Source organism: Amblyomma americanum, chromosome 1, assembly GCF_052857255.1.
Source record: "Amblyomma americanum isolate KBUSLIRL-KWMA chromosome 1, ASM5285725v1, whole genome shotgun sequence".
NCBI lineage: Eukaryota > Metazoa > Arthropoda > Arachnida > Ixodida > Ixodidae > Amblyomma > Amblyomma americanum.
Genome location: NC_135497.1, coordinates 25,569,011 through 25,582,799, shown reverse-complemented (window position 1 = coordinate 25,582,799; position 13,789 = coordinate 25,569,011). Strand labels below are relative to the sequence as shown.

The window sequence follows — 13,789 nt, the reverse complement described above, 5'->3', positions numbered from 1 at the left end:
AGAAATACGACTTACCGGCCTAACGTCACTGGTATCGTCTCATCCTAATTTTTTCTTTTATTCAGCGAGCTACTGCCTGAGCTAGCGCCGCCTGCCCAAACTTCGGACTCACAGCGGCCTCAAAATCGGAGGCACACTTCTTTTTTCGAGCATCGTTAAAATGCACAATGAATTAAAAAAATGTGTGCTTTCGGTACCGACACTCCGGCGCTTTCATTTCTGGCAAGCGATACCTTATACCGATATACAAAATGTTTCGAAAGAGTGTATCGAAGATACATTCATCTTTGATACTACCCATGCCTGCTACCTGAAAACATTCTTGGCCCTTCAGCTGTGTCAAAGCGCTTGGTTTTCCTGGCAGCCAACCTCTGCTCCCGCAGCGCAAGCCTGTCACTGTGTCGACCATGTTTTGCAGCGATGCAGCTCTCCTCTCTTAATTAGTTTCACAGCACACCGCCTACAGACGCCCGTTTGCGTTCGCCCGCCGCTGTACACCCCAAGTTTCAGCGCCGACCTAATAGAGATAGCCATTGTGCTCGTATGTGCGTTTCCCAACAACACAAAAAGAGAGACACAGGTTAAACTTTCTCAGGCAATTTTTTTTTTTTTTGGCGGAAACTTTCGCGTTTAGAAGTTCTCTCAATGCACACGTCTCCGCAACGAGTTCGTTGTAATAGACTTGCCCAATCTTGGGCACGGGAATGGCATGGCGTCAGCATTTTTGAGTAATCGGTCGTTATTCTTCTGGCCATTACCCGTGCGCTGCCAACAAAGCTACGATTCCACGTGCTAATCGGACGTCGTACTGGAGACGTATATGCGTAGGCATCGTATAACCTTCGTGCTTGGCTTTCTTACGCACGTATCGCAATCTACGCAAGAGATGGCGCATAAAACGCAAACGAGATCTACCCGAGTCTAGTGGGAAGAAAACTGCATGCGCTCCAAGTCTCAGCGTCACCGCGAAAGACTTTTCAGAAGACGCAGCTGTCGGCTTCCCTCAAATACGCCGAAATATTATGGAAAGGGTACACGTGATCTCGGATACAATGTGAAGAGTGGTAGGATCACGCTGCAAATGACTTATATTTCGTGAGCTCAGTATATATCGAGTTACGCTAAAGTTGCAGTTAGAAAACGCCTCGTTTTTGGTTCATAGTTATCTGCGTGCTTTTTCAAGCGGATCATGCTACATGGCACCCTATTCACGGGGACCCCGCCCTAGTCGGAGATTAGCAGTAGATAAAGAGAACACGCTATCGTGGCTTTTGTCCTTTAAAAGGGATGTTTCTGAGAGTAATCCGAATGCCTCGCGAACTCTGCAGTCTAAGACAGAACATCAATATTCATTTTCCTCGTACGCGTGGCTAATATATGCAGAACGATACTCGCAAAAGTGGCCAAAAGCCCAGGAGTATTTTCTGCTCGGCACTGGGTTTCCGGCATTTCACGAGGAATACAGGGGCTTGACATAAAAATGCGAAGCAGAAAAAAAACACGGAAATTCGGCCGGCTGGTAGGGGAGATTGCACTTTAAACACTTCCTTTGCAGCGTCCAACCGTGAGACGCTGGGGCAATCAGATATCAGATTGGTTCGGGCGTTCGGGGCAGTCTCCGCGCGCTGTTTACGTTTTGTGCACGCGTGGACGAGTCGAGCTTTGGTCATCAGGCGCACGCTGCGTACGGGGTCGCACCCCGAGCATGACATGTCGAGATTATTCTCTCCTATTTCAGCGGGACCAGAAGGGGACGTCCCTTGGAGCTGGCCACAGAGCGTCTCATGATGTCGAACTACGGCCGCTGCAGAGTCGAGCGTATTGACGGCGTCAAGGCGAGATTGAACGGTTCGAGTTGGCCCATCAATTAGGGCAGGACGCGCACCGAGAAGCCCTGCTGGCACCGCTCTGTTTTTCCGAGCATCTCGTGACAAATCCCAGTAGCCAGCCAGCAGCTGTGACGAAACAGTGCTAAGAAGGGGGTCGCGAAGGCCAACCAGCGGCCTATCACTTTCTCAATCGATACTTTACCGCAAAAATTGCCCGGAGCGTCAACAGAAGACGGTGCATTGGCTTCGGATTCTTGGAGCTGGCTGTGCCTCGCAGCGTCCTTCATCTATCCGCTGAAATACAGATGAAAGCACCCGCGGATCGAGCTTCAGACCCCTTCTTTACCTGTTGGTGTTGGCAGAACGAGGGTTTTCAGTAAACAAATGCCAACAAACATGACACAGAAATCGAGCCGCCGTATGACCGTTGAGGACGAAATGTCACATGGACATCGGACTAAACCCGCAAGCTTAGTCACTGTTTCTTCAAAAGGCGCACTCATAATTACACAACGGCGACTAAGCAACGCATGTTAAGCATATATGACGAGTACAAAAAATGCAAGCTTAAATCACAAGATGCCCAGAACACAGGGGGTCATGGTTATTGCAACGTTCTGGGTTCCATACCTTTTAAGGTGTGTATGTTTATAAGACCGGCACTAATCTACAGCAAATCACGATGCATACGTAGCTGCAGCGTCAGACAGCTGGTACGCATTCTTACTCAGCATGCGTTCCGAGCACATTACGCTGCGCAAAGATGTGTTATAAGATAAAAAAAAGGAAGCAAGGAAACGTAGAGCACCTGAACTTGCAACCGTGGTTTCAGGTTTGGATGAGGCCAGAGGCCGCACGCACTGCCGTTCAGTTAAAATGTCATATAGCCTTCGCATTTGGGTTTTGGTAAAGGTTAAATTTGAAAGATGTCAGAGCAACAGTTGTTAAGGGGACACGTTACGAAACGAAGCCATTGCACCGCCTGACCCACTGTCATGACCTTGCTTTGGGCTGACGTCACTTCCAGCGAACGACGACTACGAGATCTCGAGGGGGTCTGTCTATTACAGATGACGCTGCGAAGAGGCGACGACAAAAACATAAAAAGCGCAGCGGCGTTCAGATCGATCCTTCGGGACCAAAACTAAGACATCAGCGTTGCCTGCGCTCTAGCTTGGGAGCCTAAAAGTTTGCCGCAGTATTGCTAAACAGTGCAGCACCGCGTGAGCTGTCCCCCCCCCCCCTCCCCTCGTCCTCCTTTGTTCAATAAAGGCGCTAAGGGCAGGCTTTAGCCCGGAATGACGAATGGCGGTTCTTGACAGCGCTCTAACGACGGATTGCGGGCACTGTCATCACGCCCATTTGACTCCCGCCGTAGGGTCGGTCGAGCTATACTATAGCGCGGTGATAGCATGGCACCCCGCAGCGCCAGACCGCCCTGGCGTGCCAAGACATCGTGCAAAAGAGCGAGCGTGGCCTCGCCGCGGCCTACCTATCCATCCAGGACCGTGAATAGGCGTCAGATGGACGAATGCCCCCCCCCCCCCCCCCCTTCCCTATCCCTCTTACGCTTTTGGCCTCCTAGAAGCTGCGTGAATATTTCAGACGCAGCTGCCGCGCTGTATCCACTGCCGTTGGCGTGCCCGGGCTCGAGACTTCGCCGCACCACCGTCTACAGGACCTCTTCCTCTCGCAGCGGTCCAAAACAAAGAACCTCCTCGTCTCGTCACGGGGCAGCTAAATCGCCCACAGAACAGTTGAAGGCAAATCGCCGTCGTGGGCGGAACGGATACGGCCGTGGGACACGGTGTGATCCGCTAAAGAGAGCCCCCCCCCCCCTCCCCCCTCCGCCCATCCCCACATCTAAAATATTCAGCGAGAAGACAGCCGCTCCATAAGGGGACGACTGAAAAACGCTTTCCCGGTATCGGCTTTGTTTCAGTGCAGGGCTGCCGTGACTGCAAAGCATAACACTTCGACGTAGGTTTCCCGCTGAATGGCGCTTTCGCTGAGAAAACGAGGAGGCGAAAAAAGGCCCGCAGGCCTCCCTAGGAGCATGCCACATGATAGTAGGGGACATGCCGATGTAAAAGTTATCGCCTGTCGGCGTCATTTGCAGAGTAGGCCAGAAAATATTCATATGTACCGGCAGTTTCATGAAAGCATTGTATACCACTCTGGAAAGTGGGAAAGCATTCCGTTTTTCTAGTATCTTACATGTTATGACCTACCGTGCGGAACGTACACCCGCATGACCTCCCAACGCGACTGTGTAAATCATCACCAATGCTCAAACGATCATTGGACTGCAAGCAGGCACCAGCGTGTGCACTCGTTAGACAGAGCAAAATAACGATTCCCCACAAATTCTGCACGTTGTACTCCTACCCGCTACTCCGTTACGCACCTTCTATTGCAATTCGCACAACGTGCTTAAATTTGTTGAGGCAGCTTTGTCTTATCGCCACCATTTCTCACACTTCCTACTCGTAATTGCGAAGGTATATCACGTAAACCTGTCATAACGCATTTTTAAAGCAGCATTAGCTTTAAGCTCGGGAGAAACCGGACACCCGTCAAAATAGGCAAAATCGCTAACGGCGATTCGCGAGACTTACGACTGCACTGCCATAGTGTTGTTGTTGCCTCCGAAAGAATGGCACGTACCCGGCTGTCACCTCAACTTCGTCCATTTTTTAACCTCTTATTTCTTCCTCCTTCCTGTGAGCTTACTCTGCAACTGATTTAATTTTTTTGCCGTCTCTACTATTTTGGCCCATGCATTCCTTAAGTTTCTCGTAACGCCGGCTGTCTGTACATGCTGCGTACTCTACGATTTACTTGTCACCAGTTATTATTACCACGTGCGGATTTCATTTTCTTGCGTGCCCTCAGTGTAATCAAGCCAGCTAAAGCCGCGCCCGGCAGTAAAGCACGTGTCCCGGCCGACGGACAGTCGGAAATTAATGAAGTTAGATGTGGTTCATCATCACCATCATGCGGTGATGAACGTGTCTTACCACCGAAGTATAGTTTAAAGCGGTCTACTCTCCGCTTGTAAGCTCAGACATCAGTCTCTTGTCTAGTCTCAAAACTCATAGGCACATGCTGTGCCGCTAGGCTTGCCTAATAAGTAAATTCAGTAATGCAGCTTTACTTTTCCTGGTGTCATGCTCCTGGCACACCTACAGGCTCTGACAGGTCACCACAGGTTTTTCGCAGTCATTAACCGCTCGGTACACATGAAACGCCCTACAACCTCAAACCATCTTAATAGGCAAAGGTTAGCTGGCACGCGCACTGGCTCTTCGACGACGACGAGCCGGCGCTCATTCGAGACGGGTTTGCACCGGATCACCCGGGGTCTCCGCTGCACCTTCCCCGCCGGGTGTCTTCTACCTGGACGAACGCACGCGGTTGTGCTTACCTTGCCGGCGACCACTGCGCTTGCCTCCTCCTGAAACGACCTCACCCTGTACCGACGGTGCCAAATGCGGGCTATGCGCGCCTGAATTTCACGCATTGGCATAGCATGCATTCATACCACAGAAACACCCTCTGCGAAGCAGTGGAGTTTATTTCAGAGGACAAAATCGGCATACAAAGTTTCACACGGGATGGTAACTGCCTCTTGACGTACAAGCGATTTCCACAAGCCTCGAGAAAAAAAAAACACACAGCAGGAGGGTAAGTCTTTAAAATAAAGAGTTGCACACAAAGAAAAAAAAATGCCGAAGCTGTCGGCAAGTAGAGCAAGTGCCCTCAGTCCTCTGTGGCGCACCACCTCCCCTTCCTCAGGAGCAAAAAAAAAAGGCTAGGAGACCAGTTCGCGGGTGCGTAATGCTAGCAGTGTTCGCGGGTCAACAGAAGACAGGCAGAATCAGAGAAAGGAGCGAAAAAAAAGGCTAGGAGACCAGTTCACGGACGTAATGCTAGCAGTGTTCGCGGGTCAACAGAAGACAGGCAGAATCAGAGAACCAGAGAAGTATGGAAAAAAAAAGGCGGTGAAGAATACCGGGGAAAAGGCGAGCAGTCCGTAGATGGACGCCGGCGTCCTGGCTTCACGGTGCGTCTGCCATGCTTGAACTGTTGCAGGGGTAGGAGGATGAAAGAAGAGGGGTGACGCCAGGCTCGAGGAAGGGGAAGGGGCTAGTAGCCGTTCGACTTGAGGTAGTCTCCCAGCTTCTCAACAACAGTGTTGAGCTGGCCTGGTGGGAAGCCATCCACGGTAGCGGCGACCAGGAGGCATGTCTTGGTAGCCACAGCGATGAAAGCAGATGTGCCCTTTCGGCCACGCACCAAGCTGTTGTCGGCCGAGAGGCAGACGTACTTTGTTCCGGCAATGAAGATGCCGTTCTCGTTGAAGTTCGTCGGATTGTTTCTCATTGTGTCAGCGATGGCTTGAAGCTCCTGCTGGCTGACGGTCACGTTCGGGTCCTTCTCATACTTCGCCCAAATGGCTCCATTGGAGAGAGCCGCGATAGCAGCTACAGTGCACTGGACTTGCGCGCAGATCTGGTTGTCGACGTACGCTTGCCAGGACATCTTTCGAAGCGTCACCTTGGAACAACAGCAGATGCGGCAGACACCTGGCCACGAAGCTGCAGAACGAGCTGGCCGCGCGCTCGGTGCACGATTCGAACACGCGCTGGTTGCAACTGCAGCGTCACGTGCGGCTGTCGAAGACGACGTTGCAGCAGCGGCGGCAGCAACACTGCAAGAAAAAAAAGAACGTGTAAATTTTATTGAAAAATACGCTGTCAGAAAAACGGAGGAGAAAAGTAATCGTCCTTCGATCCTGGTAACATACTTCTTTTAAGAGCTCTACTTCTGCAAGTTAGGGCCGTAGAATCATTTTGCTTAGCTTTTAAAGTACCCGCTTTCGTGCGGCACAAAACACCACGCTCACTGAGGCAATAAATTGTCTAATCTTCACTTATAATCATTTCGGTAGCCCTAAACCTAAACACGGAAAAAGGGAGACGAAGATGAGCGCTGCTTCCATCTGATTCAACGAGTGAAACCCGTACGCTCATGCGCGTCCCCATGCTACTTGAATGACAGAACAGCATGAGGAAGCCATGCACACATCGTAAAGGTTTCTGAGCCCTACAAATGATGAGATGGAGGGTGAACTGACGCAGATATTCCCGAGTGCTGCCAATTTTTCGCTTCAATGATTTCTCGTGCCAACTGATCATGACTCCTTCCAATGATGCGGCACTCAAAGAGCGGATCGCACGTTAGCACGTGATCGCACATTAGCGGTTAGTCCGTCCCGAATAAATTTTCCGCAAGATAGCGGGAAGCATTAGACTACGTAACCTACGCGCTCAACATATGGTGTTGGGTTTTATAACGCATCTTTGTCCGAAAGAACCGCAGGGCCTCGTGAGTTTGCCAAGTTTGTGAAACTTATAGAGATCAGTGAAAGCTACATTCCCGCCGGCTTTTCCAGCAACTTCTTTAGGTTGTGTGAAACTGTGTGAACATACAGGACCATGCTATTTCTGTGAAAGCAGCGTACGGCTACAAAGGAAAGCGAAACAGCTTTCTCAGAAACTTCGTAGTTAAAAGAAAAAAATTGTCTAGGTGCCGGGACTACCCAGGGGCTACCGCCTGTCCGGGAATGTCGCTCTGCGAACTTGGGTCGAGGCGTCCATATTACAAATCTACCCCACTTTGAAGATTTCCCTAAAGCATTGGATTAATCAGTGGGAAGTAGCGCTCGTCCATGCATTCATTTGTCCGCGTCGGAATTGAGCGCTCCCGAAGTGGCGCCTGAGCACCGACTAGCCCGATCCACCTTAAATGTTAAATTTACGAGCACTGGAATCTATTCGCCGGTACACGCGAGTGAGAAACGCAGCTACAAGGAGGATGCAAAAATTTACATTTCAGGACTTTACCAAAAAACTCCTATGTGGAGCGACGCGACCAAATTAGCGGAGGTAACCGGTGGTGTGCATGTTATTTCAGGTGAACAGGTGTTCCCGGTTTTATACTAGATCCGCATCGAAATTCCCCATATTCTAGGGCTAAACCACCGGTGTGTCCCGAGAAGAGTTTAGACGTGCAGGCTTGTTGGAGGTTTATGCTTCTTAAAACAAGAGAGTCGACTTTGTTCACTGGCTTATCCATTTTCTTTGATTCCCGCGCACGAGTTAGCAAAATCATTAGCAGGCGAGGTTTACTCCATCACTTCAAGTCAGTACCAAAGAAGAGAACATTTTGGTGCCAGTATTTTATGATAACTGCACAAAATTTATTAGGCTCACGGCGCACGTTTCTGGCCTGTAAGCCCCTGAAAACCTCGAGACTTCGTTTAAAAAATCGCAAATCACGCACATTCGCTAAAATTAACTCTCGTCTGGCTAGTCCAACATTCCAATAAACAAAAAATGCACCTCTGGGAGCCTCTCGTTGATTCCGCTGCGGTAGTGACCATACCAAAGCTAACCGAAAGTTTCTTGTTGCGTCTGGTCGCCGAATGAATAAGCACAGCTTGTCCTCAGCAGCAAGGAACTCTAGCTTGAATCATCGACGGAGACTCATTAAGCGAGCAATTTGCATTAATTGTGCGGGTTCTTTCGTATTTGCTCCAACGCCGCGCGGGCTAAGCCTGCCGCCAACGTTCCTCTTGGGGTGCCGCAGTGCGCCCACCTCACCCGAACGCGCTGACATGGTAGCAAATTTTGGCGTCGTTCCGCGGGTTTAACGGCAGCGAGGTCGAGCGTGTGCTTTCGCTTGATGCTTGCTCCGCCCAGCGGGCCAGGCGCTAACGCGGGTGCGTTCAAATCCACGCACAATGCTGTCTCGACGCATGCGAAACGAGAAGGGAAGACGTCGAAGCGCCTTCTGACGCTCTTCTCTTTGTTGTGCGATATGTACACATTGGCTGAGATTCGGGGCGTGTTTGCTGTTACAAACGATGACAAGAGATAGAACGGCGCGAGTACAACACAGGAAAGATGGGGAGGGGGGGGGGGGGGGCAGTGTCTGCAATTCCGAAACATTAGCCTTGGCCCTACGGCCGGTTCGTATGCCCTGTGGGCACGACGCTGCTTGTATGGCGAGCCGCACAGTGGCATCGCGCAAGAGCCGGACGCTGCATTCAGCTCCTTCGGTTAGGTTTGCTCTCTTCCGGGCAATGGTCGGTTGAGAGCTCTCTCGGAAGCACGGGGGAAAATGCACGCTAGAGCTGTAAGCACCGTCACTGCGGGCGCCGAAGTGAATGCAAAATGCGAAAATCGGAGTTGGAGAAAACTAAGTTAAAGACATCTGCTGTGGCTATTAATTTGAACACAGCCAGTGATTAATAGTAGTGACCGGGAATGGTAATGTCAGGAACGTGTTGTGGTTGCTCCACTGCGGTGCACTTAGACGCGCGGAGAAGGCATGCCTTTGCCGATTCCATCTCACCAGCGTATAGGAGATTAGCCGTCGCTTGAACTGGAAAGGAGTGCAGCTGGAGAAGCGTTTCGTGGTAGAAATTCCTACGTACCACTTACAACGTGCCTTCTCCGGCTCTTACTGCGTTGTGAAAGCTAGCATTATGCAGAAATCCTCAGCAGCTGAGCCTTACACTTTCGGCGCTCTCAGAAACAAACAACCGCAATCAGACGAAGAGCAACAGAGTCTATGAACAAATCAAACTTGCGTAGCTCTAAATTGTTCCAAAATTCCACGCTGAAAAATTGTGCCCAGGCAAAGTAAAAATCCGTACGTGGGGTATGCGGCGTTTTACGTAAAGCAAAGTGAAATCGAACGCGCCCTAAAAAGGCGTTACGCACTCTGAGTACGTTCCCTTGTTGCAAAAGTTAAAGCAAGACTACAAGTAGCACGGCGACAACTAGAGTCGCCGGACGAGTCCTATCGGCGTTTTCGTGCAACGTCCTAAAGCTGCGCTTTTGAACGACGCGGCCTCAAAAGCAAAGCTCGGGAAAAGCGCGCGACTGGATGATCTTCCTTGCTTTGCGATGCTAAATCAATGAAAAAGGATCGATGATTCATTCCGAGAAACTGTGCGAGTGCTTTGAAGGGAGAAAAAAAACAGAGAAACAGGAAAGTGCCACGGTTTGGCCGTTTCATTGATGAACGCGCTCCGTCGCTCCCGCTTGCAAAACCCAGTCGTCTCAAAGTATCGGCGACCAGAATGTTGGAAATCGAAAGCGCAGAAAAGAAACCGGCTCAATAGTAGCGCTGTAATTGGTGAAAAAATGGCTTCAAGCCCTGCAAACCGCAAGAAATAAGACGAGATACAGGAGCTTCGTTCGTTCTTGTGGTTTGCATAGCTTGGCGCTATTCTTTCACCAATTCAAGTATGCACGAACTAGCCCAAAGATAGGCGTTCATTCAGGTCAGGGCGTATAGGGCTCGCCTAAACTGACGCCCTTCTCATCTTCATCGTCAACCCGCGAAGTTTTCCGGCCTCATGAAGCGCTTTGGCAATTTCCGTTGCTTGCACATGCTGGCATTTCCACGGGAGAGGCTCGCGCCATTGAGGACAGTCCTCCAGATTGCAAAAACAGAGTGGGTAGCAGAGTGCGCACGATAGAATAGCAAGCGCAGCGAATGGATCAGGACTTACGCCGAAGTCGATTCACGTAGGGCTAGTGTACTGCGGAGACGCCGACGCGGTGTGGTCTGGGGACCGTCGCCCGCTGTGCACGCTTAGGCACTTTTTGCTCGGCAGAGGTGTCGCGTACGCAGGCGGATGCCATTTCGAAAGCCGAAGCCACGGCAGCAAAGAAAGAAAAAAAACTGCTTCGAAAGCGTGCGCGCCTCGCAGCAGCGACTGATGAGTGCCTCATCGCCGAAGATGCGCTCAGGTATCAACGAATTCTTTGCCGTTGAGTCAGAGACGTGCATCGCATCCGCATCTACGGAAGCTGCGAGGCTTATCTGATTTCATCTAGCTGACGATGTGCGTTGCGGTCAGGTGCTAAAGAATGCTAACTGCGCTGAAGGTCGAAAAACGCGTAGGTTCGCTTTGCTTCTAGTTTTTGGTTTTGTATGTCCGTGTTTTGCTGTGTGCCGATCCCGAACTATTTCCAGTATGGCCGAAACAGTAGATCGCGCAGGCTTTTTTTCTTAGCTCGCATACTTTTGACTGGACGGAAATCCCGCAGCTGCTAGCTCCGCTACACCGCAACCCGTCTCATTTGTTCGCAGGTGAATGCTGCTTTATAGGGGAAAAGCCAGGATTTCGAAGCGCGGAAGTTAATTTTAGACTAGAGTGGCTTAGCTGATGTATGACAGGTGATTCAGATTGAGAGAATTCCTCTCCGACGTCCAGCGGGTAAAGCTGAAGCGAAAATAAATTCAAAACGTAAGCCTGCACTGCAGGTATGGAGCACCGTATAACAACGTCCCCGTAGGCTTTCCTCCGGAAAGGAATATTTGGACAGTGTACAATGTGTTTCCTTAAATTTCTCAAAGAAGCCAATTACGCTTGGCTCAGTACACGCTTAACGTCATTTCTGCTCTTATTCCCTAGTATCCCGTTTCCGGGACGAAGCACCACAGGATGCTATGCACGGGACACTTGCCAAGCTCAGCCATCGAGCTGCATTCTCTCAAACTCGCTCATGCCTCGACGATTCGGGAAGCACTGCATCGTTTAGTTTATAACCATCCCGCATTTCTCGTGTAATGATGTAGACGATATGCGACCCCGAGCATCAAGGCTGCAAGCTAGAAATTGGCTTGGCATGGTGTTATATCAAAAAATGTAAGGCAAAACTCAAGGAGAAGTTGCGATTTCGAGCTTCTAAATTTAGTCTCCTTATCAGAACGCTGCTGAAGTCCAGTGAAAACTATAAGCGACTGGGAAAATTGCTATGGCTTTTGAGAAAAATGGAATTCACAGTATTGACGCATGCTTAGTATTTTTCTTTTATCTTTAAAATTTCTTCACGGTCAGTTGTACCTTCCGGAACGCACTGTTGCACGTCTGCTGTCGCAAATGGTATTCCCAAGCACTTTCCTAAGGGCCACCTGCGTTGCGTCCCAGCGAGAAAAATAAAAAGGCGCGGAAAGAAGACGCCGAATGGAACGTTGTCTAGAACGGCGTTGTCTAGAATGGGTTGTCTAGAACGGCGACGCACCCGAGGCTGCCGAATACTGCCCGCAGCTGGCGTAACAGCCTGGTTCGAAATTCAATTCGGTTCGCGTTAGCACTATGTGCTCGCGTGCGTTCGCGGAGCCGTTGCAAATCTTGCGCGCCCCGATGCGTAAAACCCACATGCCGGCAACCGGCCAGCCGGGTCAGCTCGACGGCCTGCGCACACTGTACGCTCAACTTATCAGCTGACGGGCACTTTTCCCTGAACACACAGAGCCTATGTATATCGCAGCCGCTTTCCAATTATGCCCGGTTACTTCCGCTTTGGTACTCTGTCTGCGCCACTTTTGTTTTGTTTTTTTTTTTGCCTCGGCACAGTGTTTTCGGTTCAGGTTTTCTTCTATGCAAACTTTCTATCATTGCGTAATCTTTCCCCGCGTGATGACGTAAAAATCGAAAGCTTTGAGGGTGGAGCTATGCAACTGTGCCGTGCCAGCTGTAGCCTACGGGAAGGTGGTCCCCTAGCGTGCGTTTGCAGGACCACGCAAAAATTAGAGACGTCAGAGTTGGGCCATGATAACTGAGGAGGAGGGGAGGGGGTGGCATTTAGATCAAGAAAGGGGTACGCATCGCCAAGTACATGCGGTGAAGTTTGTTCAGTCCAGAGTACAACTGCACCTTCAGGCATCACTCCGCAACACCGGCGGTGCCGGGATTTTCAACGTGGCTTCAGACTTCCAGGGCGACAGGAGCTGGCGAAAATGCCATACAGACTTACACCGCATGCACTTTAAGTAAGCATGCGCAATTATCATGTTGCTGATTGTCTGTGCATTTCATCTCGAGCCTATCTTCTTCCACGGTGTTTGTAGTGCGCGCAGCTACGCCCGAGGCTCTTTTCAGCCCGATTGCACAGTCTGATGCAATCGGCGTCTAGATCGTTGCTGACTTCATTCCGTCATAACACTGTCCAGTCAACCAAAGCAGCCCGAAATCCGCATCCGTCAACTCCCCGCTTTGGCGTGGTTCAGGTGTCCAACGATATATGAGACAGATACTGCGCCATTTCCTTTCCCCCAAAACCAATTATTATTATTATTATTATTATTATTATTATTATTACTCCCCGCTTTCCCCGCTCGGCTGCTGCGCACGTCAGAAAAAGTGCGCTCCTTACTTCTGTACCTTGCGACGCCCTAAGTTCAGATGAGCACGATGGCCAACGCTCTCAGCTTACTGTACCTCGGTCCATGGACGCAACCTTGGACCACCGCTGTTCGTAGGGTGGCCAAAAGCGGCAGTCGGTCCCTGAATATCATCGCCAGCCACGTCACGATACTGGAACGTACTGAATAAATTTAACCAAGCACATGTGCCTAGGAACTTGCCTGTAAAGTGTGCCTTTTTGTTTATTCAGTTTAACAATCTGAGAATGGTTCAAGTGAACACTGCGCACCAACCGCGCGGGCCGATGATCGAATGCTTCAACGCTTCTTCACTTCCTGTCTTTTTTTATCCAAAGCACTCGTGCCTAAGTGGCCTTCATCCATCCTAATTTCTTCCTATAGAGCTTAGGCGACAGTGAATTTGAGGCGTTACGCTTCATTCGCCAAGCGCTGGCTTATAAACGAGATTGCATGTGGACGGTAACACTTAAAGAGGCGCAGTCATCTGTCAAACCGGCGTTGCTGTATTTTGTTTTTTTCGTAATCAAACCAAGACATCTTCTCAGTCCTGGCGTCTTTAAGTAATCCACTTCCGAGAAACCGCTCACCAGCTCAGTTTCTGAATGAAATGAACGCACGTCAGATCTCACTTAGGGGGGAAAGTGTCTGCTTATAGTCAACAACGACTTGATATTGCTATAGTTGTGACCTCACTTACGGACAAATAA

At 50.3% G+C, this 13,789-nt stretch overlaps 1 protein-coding gene and 1 pseudogene across 3 annotated transcripts in view; one reads left to right on the top strand and one right to left on the bottom strand.

The window, feature by feature from the left end:
- Positions 1-13,789, top strand: part of LOC144122178 (uncharacterized) — a 319,104-nt pseudogene that overhangs the window by 173,338 nt on the left and 131,977 nt on the right. The gene's annotated exons all lie outside the window — the stretch shown is intronic.
- Positions 5,387-13,789, bottom strand: part of LOC144131526 (profilin-like) — a 68,318-nt gene continuing 59,915 nt past the window's right edge. The window contains exons 1-2 of one of the 2 annotated variants that reach the window (XM_077664456.1): positions 10,420-10,439; positions 5,387-6,543 (exon numbers count right to left, since the gene is read on the bottom strand). In XM_077664456.1, coding sequence (XP_077520582.1) covers positions 5,979-6,374 — 396 coding nt within the window. In that variant the 5' untranslated portion in view covers positions 6,375-6,543; positions 10,420-10,439 and the 3' untranslated portion in view covers positions 5,387-5,978. Of the gene's footprint in view, positions 6,544-10,419; positions 10,440-13,789 lie in introns of those variants that run through there. The other variant, XM_077664455.1, reaches the window with a different exon arrangement.